At 39.0% G+C, this 25,100-nt stretch overlaps 2 protein-coding genes across 6 annotated transcripts; both read right to left on the reverse strand.

The window, feature by feature from the left end:
- Positions 1 to 675: 675 nt before the first annotated feature.
- On the reverse strand, positions 676 to 10,653 carry LOC116265941 (uncharacterized). Of its 3 annotated transcripts, none has more exons than XM_031646952.2 (15): positions 10,190 to 10,653; positions 7,162 to 7,331; positions 6,914 to 7,025; positions 6,645 to 6,788; positions 6,082 to 6,186; positions 3,716 to 3,799; positions 3,523 to 3,638; positions 3,340 to 3,441; positions 3,156 to 3,269; positions 2,977 to 3,033; positions 2,832 to 2,898; positions 2,695 to 2,748; positions 1,402 to 1,476; positions 1,277 to 1,312; positions 676 to 959 (listed from the first exon to the last, which is right to left on the reverse strand). In XM_031646952.2, the coding sequence occupies exons 2-15, from the start codon at positions 7,188 to 7,190 to the stop codon at positions 843 to 845; spliced, it is 1,212 nt and encodes a 403-aa protein (XP_031502812.1). In that variant the 5' UTR covers positions 7,191 to 7,331; positions 10,190 to 10,653; the 3' UTR covers positions 676 to 842. The 3 variants fall into 3 exon arrangements, with proteins under 3 accessions (XP_031502812.1, XP_031502813.1, XP_031502811.1); XM_031646953.2 differs by lacking the exon at positions 10,190 to 10,653 and adding an exon at positions 9,597 to 9,752 and having other exon boundaries at positions 6,914 to 7,022; XM_031646951.2 differs by lacking the exon at positions 10,190 to 10,653 and adding an exon at positions 9,597 to 9,752.
- Positions 10,654 to 14,444: 3,791 nt separating this feature from the next.
- Positions 14,445 to 23,096, reverse strand: LOC116266365 (uncharacterized). Of its 3 annotated transcripts, XR_004175346.2 has the most exons (13): positions 22,890 to 23,096; positions 22,131 to 22,801; positions 21,138 to 21,301; positions 19,904 to 19,964; positions 19,696 to 19,761; positions 19,470 to 19,555; positions 19,124 to 19,190; positions 17,751 to 17,963; positions 16,303 to 16,368; positions 16,120 to 16,199; positions 15,853 to 16,021; positions 14,782 to 15,696; positions 14,447 to 14,607 (listed from the first exon to the last, which is right to left on the reverse strand). XR_004175346.2 is itself a non-coding variant. In XM_031647544.2 (11 exons), the coding sequence occupies exons 1-11, from the start codon at positions 23,026 to 23,028 to the stop codon at positions 15,919 to 15,921; spliced, it is 1,716 nt and encodes a 571-aa protein (XP_031503404.1). In that variant the 5' UTR covers positions 23,029 to 23,096; the 3' UTR covers positions 15,721 to 15,918. The 3 variants fall into 3 exon arrangements, 1 of the variants encoding a protein (XP_031503404.1); XR_004175345.2 differs by having other exon boundaries at positions 14,445 to 15,696; XM_031647544.2 differs by lacking the exons at positions 14,447 to 14,607; positions 14,782 to 15,696 and having other exon boundaries at positions 15,721 to 16,021.
- Positions 23,097 to 25,100: the final 2,004 nt, after the last annotated feature.

Below are 25,100 nucleotides of genomic sequence, written 5' to 3' on the forward strand. Positions count from 1 at the left end.
AAAAAATGACTTTTTTTTATACTAAATCCTAGGGTGTAACTGTGAAAGACTTCTTTGCATGTAACATCTACCTATAACTAAGGTTTGCCTTTGAAAAGCGAAGGCTTTTGCATCGACTGACGCAGTCCATAGGACTTGAGAGCAAACACAACTAAATGGTGTGTCAGCCCTCTTAAATCAACAACGAATTGAAGGCAGGTCTTTCTTAGGCGCTGGAATAAAATGTTGACCACCCAACCAACAATGAATTACGGAGATCTCACTGGTCCGTCTCGTTTCTACAAGAGCCAGCATGATGTGCATTGAGCAACTATATGCACTCTTACTATCTCCTAGAACACATTCCGATAAAATTGGACTGGTATGAACTCTTATTACGTGCTAGGTATTGCCGTCCCAATCAGAAGTTTGCATTTGGATCTCCTGAGGTTTCATATTATGAGCATATAAGCGAGCGTGTGCGCGCACATATATATATATATATGTACACACTCACGGCACGCAAGTAAATGCACAGTACACGTAATAGCGACGATTAAAATGAACCCTCAGAGTATGCCAAAGGCGCGTTTGAGAAGGACGATATCACTAGGGTGTTCCTCTACCTCCATGGTGGTTTCACCACGGTAAAAGAACGTGCAGATGTCCTCAACAGGTTCCCCGTTCTATACTAACTTCTCGACTCTAGCAACGATTCCATTTTTTTTAAATTCTACAATGACATTATGCCGAAAAAGAATATATTACACAGAGGAAATAAAGCAAAAAACTTTCAACTTATTAGTCGAAATTGCTAAGACAGCAATGACCAATGCTATACTCGGCTCACGACACGAACTACTCTAGCTTGCTGTCGAAGAATTGGGCTGAGGCAACCCCATCGCCGTAAAATACTCCTTCTCTGCTTCCGCCATCCGACCCTGGAACATTGTCCACTCGCTTCTACATCTCTCTCTAACCTGTAACTCCAAAAAAAACAGTTGGTCAAGCGAATGCACCCCTTTTGTAGGTCAAAGAAAAAGAAAGCCTCAACCCCCAACCCAAGGCTGAATGCATCATCGCATGTCCCCGATTGGTAATATCCTTTAGAATTGCCTCCCCAAGGTCAAGAACCTTGCAGTAAGGGACGTCCTCAAAGGGCTCTGAACTGTGACCGGATAATTCAGGTAATAAACTACCGTCTCCCCCAGGGCAAAACCCTAGTAGGACAAGCATATGAATCTCCTAAAAAGTAGTTTTTTTTTTTTTTTTTCTTTCCTGGCTAATAGTAACATACCCCTTCCCATGCTGCTTTTCCATTCTTTGCTTGGCCCTGAAAGAGAAGAGAAAGTATAGCAGTAAGTCCAGCGATCCAATTATTCTTTTTCCAGAAAAAGAGTTTTATAGTTGAACATTTGTTACCTGATTCCCAAGAGATGGAACGACCTGATGTACAATCCACTGGGAATCCACGACTCCTATTTTCTCATGTGCAGGCTGCACCATTTACATAAACAAACTGAATATGTAAGTAAAGCGCATTCAACAATGTGAACGATATACAGGAAAGAGAAAAGTCGAATGCCCTATCCTATAGACAAATAAACAGATGAAGAATTAAACAACTCGGATGCAAGGTCGCAAAACCAGTGATTAGGGACTCGGCTTGGAGTGAATTGGTGAATATCACTTCGGGTCAAGTCAGTGCCTCTGGCCTGTTTTGACTACTTTTCATATAGAATATATTTATATATGTATATAACAGTGCTCTTCACTGTAACATTGATATATTGAAAGAATTCAATTACTAAATAAAGAAGAAAAGAGCAATTCAAATGTCTAACCTACCTACTCAGCTGGTAGGTCTAATATGCTGTGCTTTATTCCTTTCATTTTTTTTAGATAGGACTACTTGGAGATATGCCAAAACCTTGGAAGGACACCAGCTCGAGCCATGAACTGGAGGGAGGACCTTCAGAAAATAATGCAATGCTCAAATCATCTTCTTGGGTGCCACAGACCAGGAGATAATCACATGAGGTGTAGCCAGAATGTGCATAATAATATACATGTATATATGAAATGCAAATTTTAGTAATATATTTATTGCAATTACATTAGTAGCACATATATATGCACCTTCTACGTAACATAATCACATCTGATGAAACACAGGCACATTCACCAAACACATCACTTACATAGCATGTTTCTGTAATCATGTGACTCGACTGACTCAGCCGGGACATTCCAAAGACAATCTAGCCAATTCCTGATCCCTTTCTTGACCAGGTGGAGGACTAAGTCCCTGAGTCATTGAATCAGTGAGTTTTTAAACACATCTCAGATGAGCTATTTGGAACTAGTTATGCCATGGTTGAGGTTTGCCTGACACAACGTTTTCTCTTTTTCCCTTCTCAATGTGGCATTTTCAACTATCTTTCTTTAGACATGGCAACCTTAGAACATAAGCCTCTTATTGTAAAATTACTTTAACTGGACTTAATTTCCTTGTGATGTTACAATCTGATGATGTTCCCAGGAAGAATGATCTCCATAAAAAGTAGCACAAACTTACAAACTTCTATCCTTGGGAAAACGAAATGTTAAAAGTCTTCTAGAATAACGTGGAACAAAACTAAACTTAGAACACCTGACTCAGGCATGAGACACGTACTCCAATGGAAAAATAATAAGGGAAAATTAAGCACTTACATGGACGCATTTTCTAAGAGCGAAATCTAGACCCCATCCATGAACCAAATCATTCTGCAATCAACGGAAACAACAGGTTCTCAGTCATAAATCGTGGACAAGTTACTGCAAAAGAGAAAACAAGCAGATATACATACCTGAATCATGTGCCACACGCATCGCCATGCATCTCGAGAAAAGACAGGTGCCATTATTTCCACAAACCTGGACACAGAATTAAAATGATAAATAAATTGTTAATGCAAATCAGTAAGGAAAATTAATGCAAATACAGATTCATACGCTGCACATGGTGGCAAATGTGGATCACTGCACCAACCAGGCCGCTCTTCCGTTACTCTGGGCAAAGAAATGTATGAACATTATTAGCCTTCCAGTAACAATCTACCAACTTCCACGCTTCTCCAGGTAATAGGAATAGGACAGATGATATCTCAATGTGAAATCATAGCAGCACATACTTGTGAACTTCACGGTCACCTCTTCTTTTGGTCATTTGCCATGTCAACCCTTTGTTTGGTTCTAGTCCAGGCTGTGATATCTCAAGTCCATGCTTTCTTACAAGTTCTATGTATCTGAACGCAAAACAGAAACCACTTTAAAAGGCTGAATCGCTTGCACAACAGTAACAACCTATAAATTTACCTTTCAGCATTGAAGTGCTCAACCCCCAAATCTTCATCCCAAATAAATATGTAGTCATATGCTGCCACAATGTCTGGATGCAAAAATCTTTTTGCATACCACCTGAAACTCAATTGTCGATTATCAATGCTTCTTGTTTCTAGGCAGAACATTAACAGCGAGTAGAAAAGTCAAAACACCAACCATTTAGTTTGTTTTCTAGCACTAACATGAATTGCCCGCCTTGACCACTCAAACTCCTCCCATTCACTAGTTCGCCCATCATAATGGAAGAGTAGAATGGTAAAATTTTCTGAGAACTGTCAAAACATAAGGTATCAAATAAATGAAAACACAAAAACAAATGAATAGGCTTATCCAGAATAATTAGATGAACCTTTTTCACGCAAGCATCTATATTGGCCTTTTGCTCATAACCAACAGTAAAGGTCACCAAGTACTTTGGTTTTGTCTGTAGATCCTGCACAAGAAAAAAAAAATGTACTCATTTAAACTCTAGAAATAGTGAAAGCATCAATTCCTCACGTCATGAGGAATGCCGACCAAGAACCATTCATCAACCAGTAGAAAAAATGAGAAACTGATGAACAATGGAAACCAAAATAAAAACAGAATTTCTTCGTATTTCATACTCATTTTGCAAACATCAAAGTGCACGGTACTATGTCACCTAAACCAAATTGGCAACAGGAACATATAAAGGACATAGACAAACAGGTGCATTCATTTTATATGAACCGAAACTCCAGACAATTCAAGGAATTGAATCATAAAAAACAAGTATAAATAAACATTTCCACATGGAACTAAGAAATTGTCATTAACAAACTAACCGTCCAGCCTATTGGACTCTCCAATGTGAGATCAGTTCATCAAAGGAAGAATGTGGTAAAAAACATCGTAAAGAAAAGGAATGCCATAAGTAGTAAAGTCTAAGGTCATCAGTCCTTCAGATTTGTCTTGTCATATACTTTGGCTTCACATAGAACAATTTACCCAAGCAGAAATAGTTGGATATGCACAACAAGGCCTAGTTAATTCCCAGTAAATCGGGAACAGCTTTCAAAGGAAAGGAGAAATGGCAATGACGGCTGCACAACGAGTCGAGCCAACTCGGGCTCGACTCGAACTTGCCCGTAGAAGCTCGCCTCGTTTATAAACGAGTCGAGTTCGACCTCAAACTTAAGCTCGAGCCATTAAATGAGTCGAGTTTGAGTTGGAGGAACTCAATTCGTTTAAGCTCGACTCGACTCATTATGTACCATTCAGTCGAGTGTGACCTTTAATTAGTGACACGAATATACAAATGAGTCTGTTAAAACTTACAAGTCAAGCAAAACTCATCCTCCTGTCTCAAAATATTTGTGGCGTCCGAATCTTTCAAAACCCTAATCTCTCTCTCTCTCTCTCTCTCTCTCTCTCTCTCTCTCTCTCTCTCTCTCTCTCTCTGTTAACAGCTTAGGATTTTTCTTTCGTTCGTCCATTGGGGTTAAGGTTTTGTCCTTCATCTTCCTCACGAGAGAGAGATGTTGGGCTGCAAAGCAAGGAGGGCTCTAGGACTTGTCAGCGGCAACAAGGTTCTTCCTTCAACCTATGGAACGTTGGCTCCTTTAACAAAAATGTCCCAACTTGCAGCAATGTCTTGAAGATTCAAATCAAGGTCAATAAGCAGTCCAGCAAGATCGTCCCGCTTCAATACATTTGGGTATGAATCTACCATTGTGTCAATTCTCCCTCTAGTGGCTGCTCTTCTATCGACATTTTCCTTTCGATTAAGATCGTTGATGTTTGATGTTTGCGTCAAGACATTTGGGCATGAATCTGCCATCGCCTTTTGTCCTAGAGCAGTATGGATTATCTTCTATCAATCTTTTCTTTTTGCTAATCTTTGCATTTTCTTTTTCAATTTTTGAATCGATTAAATTTTGTCCTCGAGAGCAATTTCAACTGACTCATTATGTCCCTTTTCTATAAGTATTTGTCTTCACTTTCTGCTTTTCAATGACCATAGAGGATAAACAAGTTTACACGAGCCGACGAGTCGAGCTCGAGCTCGAGCTCAAACACAGTCTTTCGAGTCAAGCTCGAGTTGGAGTCGTGAAGCTTGTGTCGAGCTCGAGCTGACTAGACATGAGTGGAGCCGAGCTTGAGCTCGAGGTCGGCTCGTGTGCAGCCCTAATGGCAATCCATAACATTTCCACACTGCTAACCTAATGGTTCAAATTTCTCCAATTCTCAGACCATCGAGCATCTGATGCTTCGTTTGTAAAAAGTAGGTGAAGCCTCTAAAGGCATTATTGGCCATATATAATGCAAAAAGAATTGCCAATATGCAAAACCATCCTAATCATAGGAAAGATTGATGTTCTAAAACACTATACAGATCAAAGTTAATTTTCAAATTGCCACATCTATAGGGTAATGCATACAAGTGGAATGACAACAATGACATTTCAAGACATTGCCTAGGTGGTACCACAATTTATAGCAATAGGATAATGAAAAAGATCACATGACTTGTCTAGAAACTGCCAGCAGTCATCCATAGGGTCAAGTTTATCAGTGCATGTACACAGTTAGCCGTTTAGGGGAAAATGGGGAATCGTGAAATTCGATAGACCATTATTATGTTTGACTTATCTTATATCATATTCACATAGAAGCATAGTACCACAGGCCATAGGAAATGAGAATGGAAAAAAAAAAATAAACAAGAACCATGTATTATCTTTAGGCACACACCTCACTGGGCTTACCCCACAATCTGCGTAAATAAAGGTCTGATTCAGAGACAACAATGCCAGGGGGAAGAGTCTCTGCGCCACGTGGATTTGATGGAACATAAATCTGCATTATATCCAAAAAAAGAATCATCCAAAGTTTCACAAGACACCAAACATGCAAATGAAATCACTTCCTAAGAAAGAAAATGCACGAATGTTTATTTGGATGGTAAACAAGACGTGACAATCAAACATGTCTTAGCGGCCTCTCCTCATGCTTCTTTATTTATCTGTAGATGTGTGCTTGCATGTGCATATTGGCTCTTGTTGAGAAGGAATGACTTTCATCGAATACGGCTTTCCACAGAATTCTATGTCCACGAATGCTCTCACCAGTTGTATGGAAAAACACATATAATTCATTTCCCTTGGCATGTCTAAGACACCACTTTTTGCATGCCAGCTCATTCACAAGTCAAATTCTAGACATGACAAGGAAGAAAGATCAACTTGAAAAAATACTACCTATCTTCCGCATGATAGCAGAAGCTAAAGTTATCTAGGATCCAACAATAGACATACCTTCGAAGTATCATTCATGACGTGGATAGTACGATTTTGAGATGTCCAAGCATGATTTAACAATGTCTGTGTGGTTAATCCAGAGTTTCGTTCCTCAATGTAAGAAAGGTCAATGGAAGGCAAAAGGCTAGATGGAAAGTTAAACTGTAAAAACAAGATCACATGTAGACATCTCAGTGCTCGAACACACACAAGAAATGCAAATGATAAACCAAAAGAGTCCAGCATCATGCAGAAAGACAAAAAAATATACAATAACTTCATTATACCTTTGTCAAAGAAACTGTAGGGAAAGAAATTCCTATTAGAAAGCCAAACACAACTCCAAACAAACTTGTAATGATGAGTCTCATCGTCTCATTCGGTTTTCTGATTATGCTGCTGGATGGAAAATAAAAGCAACAAAAGCATTTTTCAATTAGAACAATAGTTGGCAGAAAGTTAATCCAAGAATATAAATCAACTTAAAGTAAAACATACAAAATATAGGCTGGCAACTAAATGCAATATCTCGTACCTACGGCCACCATTACCCATCTTGCTCATGTTGTCCGACCCTCAAGTCACAAAGTAGGAGTCTAGTGATCAATTCAAACCCGTCCCACATTCTTCAACATTAGGTCTCATCACTAATCAATGGTGACGAAATTTACAGTATTAATATGCACAGCAAGTCAACTTGAGATCCTATCACCAAAAAACATGATATTAATGGAAATGAAATCAATAGATATATTTACAGAGAAATGCATACAGAAACATACGCATCTATGATTCTATACAAAGAATGCATATATACATATAGGGCAGGAATTAGTTGGTTAACCAATGACTAAGCCGACTATCAACTAGTCAGACCATGCCAACTAATTGCTGGTTTGAAAACACAGATCAGTTGACCACCAATTCAACTGACCAGATGGACTAGTTGTCAAACGAGTGAATAGTTGACTACAAAAAATGTTAAGTAGCAAAGGAGGTGTTTAGATCTGGATGACACCCCTCAAAAACCTTGGTTTTGTGAAAACCAAGTTTCTTGAAAACCTGGTTAGCAACCCAGTTTCTAAAACTTGGTTTTAGATGTTTGGACAACAAAAGAAGAACATGGTTTTGGGGCAAAAGTTACTTTTGCTGTTTTGCATAATAAACCTGGGGCGAGGAAGGTCTTTCGGGCCATTTATGAAAACCAGGTTTTGTCAAAAAACTGATTTGGCAAACCCAGCTTTGATGTCAGCCAACGCACCTAAAATCATTCTTTGGAGGCAATTTCATCCAAACACGCTTGAAATAGTGTTTTGGAAGCAAAACCAGCTTTTGCCTCTAAAACCTGATTTTGGTCTGTCACTCAAACGCCAAGTGTGCACTTTAAAAGCACTTTTCTTAACCAATGCTGAAATCAAGCCAATGTATTTCAATAAACTAACTTGCTAAAACAAAAAAAAACTAATAGAAGAATAATTATTTAGGAATCTCTATTGAACCCTATGCTTGGAATTTTCTCTCATGAGTAGATCATGATTCATGATCAAAAAAGATTCTCCAAAGGAACATGCCTAATAGGAATGGTAGCAGACATGAGACAGTAAGTATAAGAGGAATAAGGATTAATATCATAATGATATAGTAAATTCATCATCTATATGCATATATAATCAATAGGAAACATTCAATACTTGCATCTAGCTGATGCAGTAATAATCAGGTAAGACATACATTCCTATCCAAATTGGGATGAGGGAATCAACAATTGCCTAATAGGAATGGTAGCCTTTCATGGCTGATGAGTGGAACAAAAACAACTAATTCAGAAACAAGGTACCATACAACCGGGATAAATGGAACAGAAGGAGAAGCAGTAAAGAGAGTCTTCGTGATTAAAATGTACATCTTTGAGCATTTAGAATTTGTGTCCCCGTCAATTAGCGTTAAGGCAAGAAAAGTATAAAGCAACAAATAACAAGAAACTCTTTCATGCATTTGCTTATTGTCAGTTTGCTTTCATTAATGAGAAGTTCTATGTTAAGAAGCCAAAATAACCTGGACCTTGTGAAAGTTATCATTACTTACCAGTCAAAAAAAATTAGCCACTAAAAGGTGAAGAAATTTTTTTTTTTTGTTCTTTCTTTTGCAGGTCTAAACACATAAGAAGCAAAAGAAGTTGTAGTGAATTTCCTAAACCAAATGGGTCCCATAAACGAAAGCAATTCAGGACTTGGAGGAAGATCCTAAGGACATGGAGAAACAGAGTTCTGTAGAAACGACACATGTTCTGAGCAAAAAGCTTCCTTACGATGAACTTCCTCATGATGTAGTTGTATTCACTGAAAATGATGCCACATTTAGAATCTCAAATCAAGAGATTTTTTTCCAGCAAAAAGAAATCAAAATTTATCCGCGACAGAACTCATACAGATCCAAACACAACCTCAAGCTCTCAAGGAAACAATTTGTGCACCTGAATACCATATCTCCAGTTTCAAAAGTGCCGATCACAAGGGAAAAGAAACAAAAACTCTCTAGCTAGCAAACTTGCACAAATCCAACAAGGAAAAGGGGAAAAAATAGTAAATCGGCACCAAAATTGGACTACAATTCTTCATATCCTGAACGTCGCCCACAAGAAATCAAGCGAATTTCACCAAATTGCGTACTTTCACCGTCCGGATTCGCAAAATAAGGAAGGAGGAAAAACATGAACACTTCGCAAAGATCAACAAGGCACAGAATCACGGGACCCGAATAACAGATCAAGAAAGGATGGTCATAAACTCAAACAAGAGGGTCCGAGACCTAGACAAAGAAGCAACACCAAATCAAATCCCCTCTCCAACACTAGCTTCCAATTTCCTCCCTTCACCCTCGGAAACCAGCTCGTTCTCTATCTTTCGTGTATGCGACGGTGCATCCTTTGGTTCCTCCATCAACCACAGGCAGACAAAAGGAGAAGCGTACCTGATCTACGTCGCACAGACGACAGACAGACGGACTGGCGGATGCAGATGACGCTGCAGCCCTCTTCCCAACTCGAAAGCCCGAAATACCGAAACGGCGAAACCCAAAACCAAACCAAATAGGTCCGACCCTTCGACCTCACCGTCTAAATAGTAGGAGGGGGAAGGAGAGAATCTAGTTTCAAACCCCGTTGGCTCCCGCGGGACCCACCTTGTGCCCATTTTCCCCCACGTCAATTTCCATTTTCATCTTCATTAAAAACCATTTAAAAAAAGAGGAAAAAAAAAGAAACTGAAGAAGAAGAGAAGAACGCTTGAAAATGGTGGCCGGGGAAACCCTCCGACGAGGCTAGACAGTGGAGAAATCCTCGACATAGAGAGAGGGCTCGAGAAACCCTCGACCGCTGTCGACGGTTTCTCCCGCCATCGTTGGACAGAGACAGATATCGAGAGAGAGGGGGAGAGAGAAACAAAAAAATAATGAAAAAAAACCACCGTCAAAGATGAAAAAACCATTCGATCCCCAAATCCGCAATCGTCGTGGTCATCACCCTTCGATCCCCAAATCCGAGCGAGAAGGGCTCGGGCACTCACCAGATTGATCGTACGGCTCAGGCGAAGCCGCCTGCACAATTCGGGCGCCGGAAACCGTTGGAGACACCGCCAGCGAGCTTTTGAAGACGACGCCGGAGTTTGTGCAGGAAATATATAGGCGGCCGGGAAATCGCACGGATCTTCTCCAGGAGGTTCGTCACGCGAAGGGAAGAGGCCTGAACGTTTTGGGCGGTCGACGTCGGAGGTGACGCCGTCGTCGTATCAGTTCTTCGCCGTCTTCATCGCTGTTGACTGGGAAGAAGAGAGCCCGACAACCACGGCGGTCATGGCAAGAGAGAGAGAAAGAGAGCGGGAGAGAAAACATAAAATTGATAACCAAACGCTGCTTTTCATAACCGCGGTTTTTAAGATACCCGGATCTAAGATCCTCGGATCATAAATCCCGGGACCATCAAGAAAATTGAGCATTAAAAGAAAATCGGAAGAACCAAAAACTCAGACGGCAAACCCAAACACCGGCCGGCCGATCTACACGGCCGGTCGTTCTTCACAATGGGAGAAATCCACCGTCAAGAAATCCCTTTATCAAATCTGTTATCGGAATCTTAATAGATATGATAATTCAGATATTTATCTTTTTTCTTATATTGTAATTTGAACCCATTCAATTACTAATCGGATCCGAATGAACCAAATGGTCCAAATCTGTTACCGATGATCTGTCTACAAAACGTTGTGATCTTTATTATTTTCGATGTCGTAATCTGGACCGAACTGAGTCAATTTAAGCAACATCGGAAAAGTCAGATCTCACGTTCAATTGGAATCCAAGTCGCTGGCATCGTCTAATAAGTGGCTCTGTGCATGGTAGACTTCTCAAACTCGAAAGGCGAGTGTGCCTGACGGCCTTGATGGTTCTTCTAAGCAAGTTCGGAATAGATGGGAACAAAAACATGTGGACTAATAAAAACACTCTCTTTCTCTCTACACATATGGGTGACCTCAAATTCACATACGATGAAAAGTTTTGTTTGATAAATACATTAAAAAGTATAAGCTAATAAAATATTTTATCTCTCTTCTTTTCTCTTTCTTTCTGTACACGTATAAGAGACTTAAAATCAACATATAGTGAAATAAACTTATAAAGTACCTAATAAAATATGTAAAAACATGAGCCAACCAAAAATTTTTAAAAAAAAACTCACTTGCTTTTTCGATCTTTACAAATACAAACAATCTAAAATCCACAAATGATCAAAGCAAATACACATTACTTAGAAATGATGCCGCACGTGATCAACCAGCCCACCACCAACCACAAAATAGTGCTTGCCCATTGTATTTTCACCTTGGTTTTTGCATTTCAACAACTATTATGTTGGAAAAACAAGGAGAAACGACAATGCTTACCTTATTAAAGGCCCTTTAGAGCACTGACTGCATTTCACACATTTATAAGTCAAATAAGAGGTATAAAATAAAATTGAGATCCAAATTTGTGCGACTTGAACATAGTCAGGCCAGACTATTTTGGATACAAAAAAGGGTCAGGGTGCGACTTGGACATAGTAAAGCCAGAATAATTTGGATAGAAAAACGGCCTGATCGACATTCGGGCTTTTTGATTCATTAACCGAAACCAAATCGGCAGAATTGAATTGGGTAGAAGATACTTCAACCCGATAAATTTGGTTGCCCACCAGTCCACCAACGACACCTACCCTTTCTGTGTAACTTTTCTACGTGCTAGGGGAACCCTTTAAGTCGTGTGGACATAAGGCCAGGTGTGGTCTGCATGTTCATCTATAGGCTCGTCTGGTCCGCACTCTAACTCGACCCGACCCAATTCAGCCCGTCCACTTTGCTCCCTATGATAAGAGAGAGAGAAAGGCGAATAAATTAGTAGTCCCACCCCTTCGATGACCTGCATCTTGGTCATTGAACCCATCAGTGACGCCTTCGATGGGCCTAGCAAGAACAAGTCCGGGTTCGGGTGCAGGTTCAGGTCCCATAGATGAAAACAGTAAACGCATTGATATGGGTGTGGTTTCCATGTCTGAGATAACAATAAGAAAAAAATACCATGTTATATGTGTTAGATTATAAGCCTATAAAGATTTTACAATTTGATTTAGACCCTTCATAGCCAGTAAACATAAATGAGAAGCATGTATTTCGGCATAGCAAAACATAAAACCACTGATTTTACCGTCAACTTGTTAATTGAAGCCCATATAATCTATAGAAGTTGGAAAAGGAAAGGACCCCAAAGCATTCAGTGAATCATTTAAGAGCCCTAACGCCAAGAGAAGGGTCCGCTTTCATTTGTGGATCTGAAGAACTGCAAGTCTTACATACCATAAATTTCCACAACGTCAATCGCTTTATCGTACTTGAATTATCACATTAATCAGGGGATGTTAGCGGTTCACTGTTACCCAAAAACAGGCCAATTTTGAATGCAATTAACAGATTTTGATAAAGAAAAGAGGATTTAGTTCATCATCAGATCTAGTTCTCGCATGCAAGAATTCAGATTGCATTACCAACCCCCAACTTAAAATCTGGAACCTTATACGTGCAACCATCAGATTAATAAGCAACTAAAATTCAGATTTGATCTGAAAAAGGCATGAACTTGTAACTCACAATCCACCGGTCAGATCAAATATTCAGATTTGCTAATTCATAGAGCCGACCTACTCGCATTTTGTCATTTATTTTACCTGAAACGGTGTTTTATTAAAGTCGAATTAAAAAACTGAATCTCCTGACAGCCTAATAGGTATGGTGGTTAGGTAAGTATAAATTAATCTTACCTGCACCTTCTGTATGGTCGAGAGGCTGCTTACTAAAATAACAGTAATAACAAGAACAAGAAGAGGAAGAATAAGCACTGAATCTTTAACAACAACGCAAGCTCAAACCAATCTCGACTGAGGTTGTCCGAGGCATGCAAATGACAATTATGACATGGAGCATCTTAGCTGGAGTGGGCACCTCTACTGATGCCACTTGAAGACACATATTTAAAAATATTATTCTCAAGAAAATATGTTTTCGATCTCGAAAGACATTGCCAAAGACAGGATACAAGCTCTATACTATCAGCTTTGACAAAATATTTTATAAACAAATTTTCAAGGCCACTTTTCACAACGTTATATCAGCTTTCGAAATTCATAAGCTAAAATCAAGATATTTTAAAAACATTGCCGATACCTGCAGCAGAAGAAACTGAGTGCCATTCCGTCAGATGCAGGTCAGCCTTTTTCGTAAGCGATACGCGAACAGAATGAAGCTGACGTTTTGGAAACATCACATTAAACATAAGCGATGCAAAATGAAAGTAATGGAAACCAGGAAGCAAGTTTCAGGAAAAGCAATGCAAATTTCCTGGTAATTAGGACATGTAGAACTACCAAAAACACACATACACACACACATATAAATGTGTGTCACTGTGTGCATAAGCAAAAAGCATGATACTTTTAAGGACTCCTTAGAAAGGCACATTTCAATGTCTAGTCAACAACTAGTAGTTGAATAATCGATCAAGTCGGCCAACTCGCTCCTCAAAATTCAAATGGGCCCAGCTGACTTAAAGCCAAGGACTAGTTGGCTGACCGAGACTAGACGACTAGTCGCCAATTTAGAAACTAAATTTAGATCAGGTCATTCTTCCCTTGCATAAACTTATTTCCAGTGCTTCCCCATACACCACGCAATGTGTACAACAGTGCCTGAACCCAATTTCAGCTCCACTTAAACATATCTATACAGATTCCGACATGCACCTAAAATTTGAACTTAACGCTAAAAACGAGTTAAATATCAAGATAAACCATGACTGCCGTATTAATTTTTTAAACATTTTTTTTTAGGAAAAAACCCATACAGTTGCCAGACTGACAAAGGTAAAGGAATTCAGGCTAAGGGCGCAATGGACTAGACACACCAGATTCTATCAGAACCTAATCTGAACTAGGATCCTGCATCTGTATCCAAACATCCCATAAGTTGAGCTAGTAAACAGGCCATGTTGGCCCTATCCAAGCTCCATTGTTGAGGATGAAGCCTGATAAACGGTCGACGTAAAGCAGATTAGATACATCAGAGCTTGAAATTTTTTTCAAACAAATGAACCATTTGCAGGTAATAAACATCTTAAGCCTACCAATATATGTATGTGTGTGTGTGTAACCGCATATACGTCAGCTAGCCATCCATAAGATCAAGAAATTTCAGAAACTGCAAATTAAAAAAAATTATGAACGTCCAATATTTATAACGATTTTAGGTTAGATTTCTTGAGGCATAATATTTGATCTGGATATTGGATTTGTTTTACTATTTCTACATTTTTTGACATTTTGAAGAAAATACTTAAAACAGAAGATAGCCCAGATGACAGCCACGCAATTTGAATTCCCTGCATAATGTGTACCATGAATCTGTAAAACATATATGAGAATATAATCTGTGAGATAAATGTAAAATTGGGCAAACGTGTGCATGCAAGACACGCATACTGATAACATGGTGAGCAGCCGCACGTCATGCTTGGTCATTTTTATGTATTAATGAACTAAATTTTGCATAGCAAAGCCTATCAAGAAGTTACCAACATGTTGTCCGTAAAGCTTGGTGATCAGGCTCACCCTTGTCATCGTAGAAGAACTATCATGAACAAGCATCTCATAAGCTGGTCACTTCTCAGCATCACCCACCTACCAGGCAGCGAGCTGAATCTGAGACCGAAATACATGTTCCAAATTTGGCCTATAAAAATTGGATGAACACCAGGAGAAAATTGCATTTCCAAGACTTCAGATGTCAACGGGGTTCAACTAAGCATACTGATTCAAATCAAATTCGAATATGATCTAAGTGAATGCTTAAAAGGTTCAAATCTGCTTTTATGATCTAAATCTAAGAATAACACATCAGATTAACATAATCTATTTGCAGCCTTAATCTTCAAATAACTTCTCTTTGCCAGGCCAAAGAAATTCCTCTCATGTTAGATAACCCCCTAGCTATTAAGGGACTCCCACCTCCTGAAGAATAAATCGGATTCTTGATTGCATCGAGTATATGAAATTGAATGAACGAGACCGGTTTGAGATCTCTATGGTTTCCAATTTCATTTATGGGTTAAAAAAAAGAAAAAAAAAAACTTGCTTAACTTAAGAACAAAATCAACCATTTCATAACTAGAGGTGGACACGGCATGTGAGATTAGAAGTGCACGTGATATGTCAAAACAATCGAATGTGATACAAGACCAAGTCGGAAGTTCTTTTTTTTTTTAGGAAAATGGGAAGCAAGCTTTTAGTAAAAGAAGCTGGTTACTTCGACACTAAAAAACTTGACGTCAGTCCTATGGGACAACTTGCGAAAACAATCGAAACATCCTAAAAGGTAATCGATACGCATACTACTTCCTGGAACGCCAGCATGTAGGAAAGAACATGGCACGTCACTGACGCATAGCCGGGGCTGGAGCTAGCACGCCAAGGCTCATTCCCATCTTGACTGAGCTGCACATCGCTAAAGCTTTGAGATTCTGACCCAAATTTTATTTTCATTAAATAATAAAATGTTTGGGATGAACAGAATATGATTCAGATATAAAGCTTTCAATAAAAATGGAGCAGAAAATATAAACAGAAAAATGCAAGGGCATAAAAACCTGCCTTTTTCGTAGAAGAAGGGTACTACAATGATGGAACTGCCTACTTTCTTTTTCAAATACGATAGTCCTACTTCCTCATTAGATGTCGATAACTTCTCCCCCGAATGATGCGGTGCCACTTAAACAAGAATGACTGTTTAAGGCTCATCTGCATTCTTTCCTGCACAAGCCTGCACAAAGAGTTTGAATGAGCATAACTCTTTCTCTACAGCAGCAGTATAGGGTTAACACGATGGATCGGAATAAGTTTTAGATGCTCATAACTCACCATCTTACAAAGCACCTCTGTATGGCACGGGAAACAGGACGAATGTAAGCAGGATCCCGCTGTATATACAGCAAACCGACCTGAGAAGGCCAGAAAATGAAAGAAATGGTTGCATTTGTTTATATATACATGAATTTTACATATTTATATGTACAAGAAATGTACACATCATGTCAAAGTTACCTCCATCAATGCAGTAACACAAGGGTCTTCCAGTATTTCAAAACTAGATTCGCCCAAATAGTTTACCTAGAACATTCACAAGGATAAATCAGCAGAACGGATATTAAGAACATCAACCCGCCATGAAATAGAAGCACCCAAACGACAAGTGTGGATAAGAACATAAAGCAATTCAATACACATGCCCCCTAAACCTCAATTCACTTGGAGTAGAAGGTATGCACGTTTCTGCAGACAAAATGGGGTGGTTCATAAGTCAAAAATAAAAAATACATAATGACTTGTAGTTTGACGGCCTTGGTCAGTCATCAACCCCATTTCATGAGCCAGATCTCCCTTCAGGCATGCACTAATTGCAGAAAACATGAATGTGAGAATACTAAAATAAAACCATAATCTAGACTAGCCTATATGCCGGTAAGCTTATAGCAATCCAATGGACTGTAAAAATTTTCACGTATGTCACATGGATTGTCCATTTCTACTCCTGCACAGTGCACCTATATAGAACTCACATTGTAAATTTTGAAAAATTGCTGAACCCCCAAGATGAGGCCACATCCGGGTGAGATAGCTTTTCAGATAAGAGAGCATAGGAGTGGAAAAAAGAACATCCGATATGGGATCAGATATAAGTACATCTACCTAATAACTGCCTATCAGACCAACCATATTAATAGCAGTTGCATCTTAGACAGATGTGGACTAGCCCAAGGTTCCCTTTTCAAATTGTTAGTGCAAGTTGCAAGAATTTAATGCAAATAAATTAACATTATTTGTTTATGGGCATTAAAAACTGTTAATTTGATAAAAGAATAAGGGAACAAGCTGGCCACTGAAAACCCATAGTGCATTTGGATCCATCCTTGAGTAGTAGATAAGACCTTGAACAGGCATTTCCTGTTCTACTCACCGAAAGAGGTCCACATCATAATAGAACACCTAAGTTCTCATTGAGATACTAAGCATCTAAATCCTCATCTGTGCAAGAAAGAGAGAAACGCAGGAAGAGCATGCCAACCAATAATCAAGATATAACCATACTAATGTCTTTGGATTTATTCACACAAACTCAGCTTGATAACATCAAACAGAGCATGCAACTTTTTTACCGCAGCAGTAAACAAAAATCTATTTATATTTTATATAACTGCATTTTGAGATTGAGAATCATACATTAACAATGTGATAACGAATAGCAAAGGTGCATTATCAAATAAATCACAAACAGAGAAAATCTGATGGAAACCATATTCCAGAAAGGATTAACCTCTATTATATTTTCATACCATTTCCCTAAGAAAAACAAAGAAAAACTAAATATAACCAGCACATGAATTGTGAAAAAAAAAATTGGATCCAAATGCCAGGAATTGACATAACTCTAATATTGACTCAAAAGCACTCAACTAAACAAAGATGGAAGGCTAATAGATTGATAAACTTACTCCAAATTCAGCATTTACGAGGGATTGAATGAAATCCATCATTTGAAGCTTGGCCCACTGTAACCGCACTAACTTATTATCTGCACGTGGTGGGTGCCTCCAAGGGGATCCAAAACATAATATGTCTTTAGAAATTTTTCCATTATATGCATCAAGTGCAAATCTTTCTAAGATGAGCAATGCTGCTTCTATGCCACGGTTCACCACAGTAACCTATTGAAAATACTAGGGATAGTCATGCAAAAGGTATCTTCCACTCACAAAATAAATTTAAAATTGATACTGGAAACAAGAATTACATCTCTGACAAAATAAAAAGATTTCCATAAACAAGAAATAACGAGTTATTCGGAATGGAGCAGAAAGAATCCTTTCCCTTCAAGAAAATTTATGAAATAAAATACAATCAGGATATTTAAAAATAATACTCACGCCTGTGCACAAGTTTGCCCCTTTTTTGGTTTTGGCACATCGGCTCATATTGAATCCTTATCTCCATAACTACCAAATGCCAATGTGTGTGTCACACCCACACCTAATGCACCCAGCATATCCATTACATAATTTATATGCTGAAAGCCTGAAATACCTAACAGGTTTGTATCACAATAAGGTGTTGGGTTTGGAAACAATCAATGGATAGCCCAGAGCAACAAAATAATTTGACCACATTTTCAAAGATTACAAAGTGAGTGTCCTAAATACATCTGAACACCATTTCAACAGAGAAAGTCAGACCTCCAAAAACCAAATCTGTAACCTCATGAACGTCAAGCCTATTCCCACTTTGAAGAAACGGATATTTCACTTCATTTTGGTGCTTAATGAAAGCACTTAAAACTTTTAAAATGTACTTAGGATGACGAGAACTATTCACATACTCATAAGTTGGCTGCCAAAGCTCCATCAGTTTTGAATCTTTTGATCAGCATGCTAGAGATCTTTCATAGCCCGGTTGCCCACAAACAATATACAACGCAAATACAAGCATATATTGTGTGCATGTGCAGACTGTGTGGAATTGCAGAACTTGATGGGTCTGAGAACCAAGACAATCCAACAAGGATATAGACATTTAATTTAAAAGCTCACATGCATGCCCATAATCCCCATGATACAGCACTAAAAAATTGTTGTATACGAACACAAAATCTTGTATAAAGCACCAGCCACACATGTGTCAGACCTACAGAGATAGCAGAAAATAGTTATTGCTTATTAAAACACAACATGTAATTTTTCATGGAAGAAAATGAGTCATTCAACCAATAACAAAACCCAAAACTGAACATAGGACAGCACTTATATTCATGAGGCATAATATTTTCCTTATGAAAAAAATAAGGGAAGAATGCTGGAAAAGCCTAACCTACCTGTAAATATGATAGGTACAGATCTACAGTGTCATCAAAATCACCATCTTTAATAGCCTTCAAGGTCCTAGTTCATGGGAAAATAAGAAAATGGTAATGACCTCAGTATGGATTAATGACAAAGAGGCATACCTTAAGCACCAAAGTGAATAAACATGGAACTCCTTTACAAGACGAAAAGAGCCGATAGGTTACCAACTTACCAAGGAAGGTCAAAAACAAAACTAATTTTATCATCTATATTCTATACTATGCTATTACATTTGAGGAGTCATCAGCACGTGTAAGAAATTACAGTAGCACATTGAACAGAAAATCCTCTCATGGAAAAATAGAAGTTTCTCACATGCTTTCATGAATGGCTTGCTTGAGGGTAAAGAGGTCAGAAAGATGCCGAGGATTCGAACCCACCACATCAACAATGGTCTTCCACTACATGTTCAATAAATCTAAGGTCAGATACTTAACAAACTCTGGTGCAGGTTGGTTTCAGTAACAGGAGTCAGAATGGCTCCAATAAATTTTAAAATAAAAAAAAAACATCAGAAAGTAATGAAAAAGGATATGCTCACCTCAGCTTCACTAAAGAAGTCAGTGACCATGTGCATTTTGGCCTCCTTCGGTGTCCACCCAAATGTCTTTGTTTCAGTTATGATAACAAAACAATAAGCCAACAAATTAGTTGATAAGCAAAAAAAATCATGGGCAACAACAAGAAAATAATGGCTGCTTTAAAACTTGGGAAAAAAAATTAGATCAATAAGAAATTAAACAGGGTACCTCACGGGAGATGAACAGCTCAGAATAGCCAAAATCCCTAAATACCTGGTATGAATAATATCTGGATTATAAATAAGAAGGAGCTATCAGAATCAACTATCAATAAACTCGCAAGTGCTCAAATCATACAACAGAAACACCCTAAAAGGTCAAAATCTTGTTTAGCTTAACTTTCATAAAAAAGACTGGATGCCATTTGCTTAATATACATGTGTATCAGGCTCAACCGTTTGCCATTCTTTAATATATTTCTTACAGTCTTCAGGAAGGTTACCAATTTTGGGAGGTGGTGCTGCCACAACTTCTAGATAAGTTGTTGAAAATGTGAAACTCAAATGTAGCTGGTGAGATCTCCATCTTTGCATTTTGGATTCATAGTGTAAGAGAACCACATATTTGTAGATTACAATATGTTGTACTAAATCTTCAACCCAAGAATCAATACTATAACATTATCCAGCAACATCTTGTAAACTAGTGGTATCTAATACCCTAAGTAAGGATACGCTTTTGGTGGTACAAGACAAATGTTACTTTCCTGATGCAAAATAAGCAAGAGTCATCAGGATGCCGAAATCATTTTAACCCCTCTCTGCAGTCACCTTAAATGGGGGTTTTTTTCCAAATTCTGAGACATATAGGCAAGCATGCATCCATTTGATCATAGCAAATATATGTGTTATTTAACAAGTAATGAGTTGTGGTATTAGCTTTCAACGAGCAATGAATATCACCATGATGACCAACAAACTCTACACAGACCCATCAGTTATGTGCTTGTGTCCATATATGAATGCATGTGTATGTGTGCATATATGTATGTATTTGTGTTGTGTTAACAAGTGTATGTGTGTGTATATATCATTGTACATTTTTGTTATACACAAAAAATTATACATCAAAAACATGCTTTATGACTTATGGGCAGAGTCAAGAAGAAGTCGCCACCTACACACTTGTTCTGAGTTCAAACTTGCTAAATGGATACCAATCGTTGAATATACACATATCATACAATGAAGAACTCTACCATTGTAGAAAAAAGTAATAAAGTTAGCATGGACATGATAGACCAACAAGAAAGAACACTTTGACGGATCATATTATTTCAGTAAACTACAGAAAGTAAAAAGTTACTCCAGAACAACTAACATGCCATCATGAAAGGAGTTGAACTTGAAGAGACCAAAGCTAATCATAAATAAAATTCATGAAATCAGGTTTTACTCCATACCCGTCTGAGGTCACAAGCATGATAGGCAGGAATCTCTCATTCACGCCCAAAGCAATTAGCCTCCAAAGCAGGCTATCGTGGTACATGTCTGCAGGTACCATTGGACAGGAGCCAGCTAAGTTTGCCTTCCGAAGAACATCTATATTGTTCATCACTAGCTTCGGCTGTTAAAAGATGAAGTTGGACAAAAGTCAAATAATCAATCTGTGAATGGTCATAGAGCAAAAGATTAACAGCTTATGATGTATCAAATTTTCAGAAGATGAAAAAGAAAAACCAATTTTAGTTGTAAAACTTTTCATGGGGAGAGGAGGCAACAAGAAAAAAGAAAAAACTGGTAGATTAGAATGAACAAGGAATTTGTGAAAATATAACATCCAACGTATATTTAGTTACACATGAATGTGCTCGTAAAGTAAGCACCTTTGACAAGCTTATGACGTTTGGCGACGCCCACGGACTGTTTATTCATTTTTTATACAATAAAAGTTTTTCATTCCTAATATCCCAAAATTATATCATTCAGTCGTCGCATGGATGCAAGAAGACTGGAATTTAATAATTCACAAGTACGAAGAAACCATCGACTTTGTAACTCAAAAGAGTGGACATTTTAGTTCACAATTTAAAACAAGACGCGACATTCTATTCTTTTCTTTTCTAACACAGGATGATGAACTGATCATTTCTGGATCCGAAATGCATCATTCCAACTTATTGAACTGTATGACCGGATCTGATAACTATAATCAAGTTACTGAATCGTCGGTTTCGGTTGAGTAAAACAAAGAAAAAAACTAAGTGCAAGTCACAGTTCACAGAGGTGCCTAACGCAAAGAACGGTGAATTGGCAACTAAATCAATGTACAATATATAGCACCAAGAATACGAGAAGAGCGACTGGTTGTGCTATAATCGACGAGATAGATGTATGGAATGAAAAAACTCGACTCGGATCATAGAAATGACAACAAAATGACCATGAAGCCTAACCTGGAAATACCCCATGTGAGCTGCAGCAGACAAGAGGTCCAGCAGCAACAACGGCCAATTTGTCGACAGATTCGCCAACGAATTTGAGTACTCGCCCGTACGGTTCAAGTTCTCGACAGCCTTTGCTCGCCATCTCTCGTGAACAGAAAGCACCTCTTTCGCCAAGTGCAGAGAGAGCATCGTTTCCTTAAAATATGACAGCTCCTCCATTGATTTCAAATCAAGCTTCCCCGTCCCGAGCAATTCCACATTTCTAGCGTGCACGCCACCGCTCCCAGGCTGCAACGCATCGTTCCAGGCACCGAGCTCCGTGAGGTGCTCTCGATACTGCTCCTCCCAATCGCCAACGACTCCCCTGGAAGAGACAGCGCGTATTGCCTTCCTCCACAATACTGCAGTCGAATCCTTCCCGCTCACCTCCTTCTTGCCCAAAATCTGACGAAGCGCGCCATCGATGCCGTGCCATTTCTTCAGGGTGGAGAGCACGTCGTTGCCGCCGATGCAGCCAAGCCGGACTGCTTTCTGCGCGAGGGATTCGAGGCTTTGCTCGAGCTGCAAGCGAAGATCCCCAATGCTAACGGATCCCGCCTCCAACAACCATGGATCATTCTGGCGGCTGAAGTCCACGTAGGCTGTAACGTGTGGTGGCCTGTTCCAGGAATCCAGTAACCCTAGAAGAAGAAACTCAAACAAGACAAAACCGAGTAAGAACAACCACGAAGGAGGGGGAACGGGGAGAATTGGGTGCTCAGGGCTTACTGTGGACGATTAGGGTTTTCTTGCCAACGCCGCGAGGGCCGTGGAGGATGAGAGGGTTTGCGACTCTGGGATGGCCGGCGTGGTTATTGAGAACGGTCTCGAGCAACGGCCTAGGGATTATCTTCCATTGCCTTCGCATCGATGAAGGGGAAGAAGACGATGACGGTGGAGATGGCGGCGACAGATTCTGGGATGGTGGAGGGAAAAATAATTACCTGGAAAGGATAAGGAAAAGCAGGGAAATTCAAAAAGGGCGCGAGCGATCTCGAGAACGTGGATTCGAACGGGTCGGGTCGGGTTGGTTATATGCATTACTATCCGTTCTTTTAAATATGATCATAAAATGAAAATACTTTTAACGATTGCAAGAATAAACAAGAATTTGATATTAAATTCTAATAAAACTTCATGTATAACAACTTCAGGGGCGTTTGTTTACCTATGATCCAATTTCCTTTAAAAATTAAAATTTTAGTGTCTTATCTTTTACTCTTAATTACTTAATAAGTGTTCAATTTTGCTCATAAGTGGTGTGCACACACACGCACACGTATAAACACATGATGAACTGGAGTTGGCACTCCAATATTTGTAACAATTTGATGTTGTTCTAATATTTGTAACAATAAGATGTTAAGCTTGACTCGGCTCGAGCTCGATGATAGCTTTATGGGAGCAACTCGAGCTCGACTCGGCAGTTACCTGTTGAGCTCGACTAGATTAAAGCTCGACAAACTCGTAAACTCGTTTCAATATATCGACTTGATTAAGGCTCGACAAACTCGATTAAGGCTGGATCCTGACTCGACAGTTACATGTTGAGTTCGAACTCAACTCGATTATTTAAACGAGTCAACTCATGAACTCGAGCTCGACTTGATTCGAAGTCATTTAACGGGTTGAGCTAGTCTTGTTCACCCCTACAAATAGCGTCTCCACATTGGATATAAAAATTAGCATAATAATGTCATAACAAACAGCTAGACTGGGCAAGCGAGATGATTTATATCGCCAACTAATTGAGCACTCCTACTATGTATGTCATAATATACAAGAATTGAATTGACAGTGCGTGTTTTCCATGCCAGCAACCTGACTATCATAGGGCGACCAATTGCTACATGAAATTGTTATGTGTTTGAGTTGTATAACCCTTTGTGTTTAAGCATTGAAAGCCACACTCTCTCTCTCTTTCTCTCTCTCTCTCTCTCTATATATATATATATATATCACTCTATCTCTCTCTTCGTCACGCGCACGTAGAGACAGATAGAGGGAGAATATGAGCGTTCGGTTTACATTTTGTGCGTTCATATCAACAATTTGACTATGTTAAACCACCGATCTTTAGAGAAATTATAAATTAAAAGTAAGTTGTTATTAAGAAAGGATAACCACTAACTAACTTTTTAAAAGGATGATATCCGTGTACTTGCGTGCATAAGGCAAGGTCAGCATGGAATCAAAACTGTAACAACACTACTAAAATACATCAAACGCGAGATAATGTCTAACCAACATTGCACGCATGAGATCATTAGTGTTTTTTCCACCCCATGCAGCAAATTTTGTGTTTATCATAATACGATTAAGCTAACAACGGCAGAACCTTAAAGAGAATATGTCGTCTTAGTCAAACGCAACAGGACACTTGATCCCCCTCTCTTCCAATGGTCCAAGGCCGTCTTGTAAAGTTAGCTAGTTGAATTCGGATTGTTAGATGATCGGGTCATCGAGTTAGCGAGTTGACTCATTGAATCGGTCGAGTTTTAAAACAACCTGAATCAAGCGAGTCAGGTAGAGTCAAGTCGAGTCAGGGGCAAACTAGGTCAACCTTGACTCGTGGTCAGGTTTTATAACTATTTAAGCTGGTTAGGGTGATTCTCGAACCAACTCGGTGAGTAAACCAACTATAGTTTTGAGGGATAGGTGGTGTTTGGTAAAACCAAGAACCAACAACTTGCACTGTGCAAAACGGACTTTGAAAGGCCATGGAACACTGGTTTTCCAGCGATTTGCTTTTCACCGAATGGTGTTACGGCTCAGGGGTGAACACAAGCCGAGTCCAGTTCGAGTTCATCCGAGCTCAACTAATGAAACCTTAAGCTCGAGAATAGCTCAATAGAAGTAGCTTAAGCTCGACTTGATTAAAACTCAAAAAACTCATTTGAATACATGGACTATTATTTTACCATAAATCGAGCTCAAGTC

The sequence above is a fragment of the Nymphaea colorata genome, chromosome 12, assembly GCF_008831285.2.
Source record: "Nymphaea colorata isolate Beijing-Zhang1983 chromosome 12, ASM883128v2, whole genome shotgun sequence".
Taxonomy (NCBI): domain Eukaryota; kingdom Viridiplantae; phylum Streptophyta; class Magnoliopsida; order Nymphaeales; family Nymphaeaceae; genus Nymphaea; species Nymphaea colorata.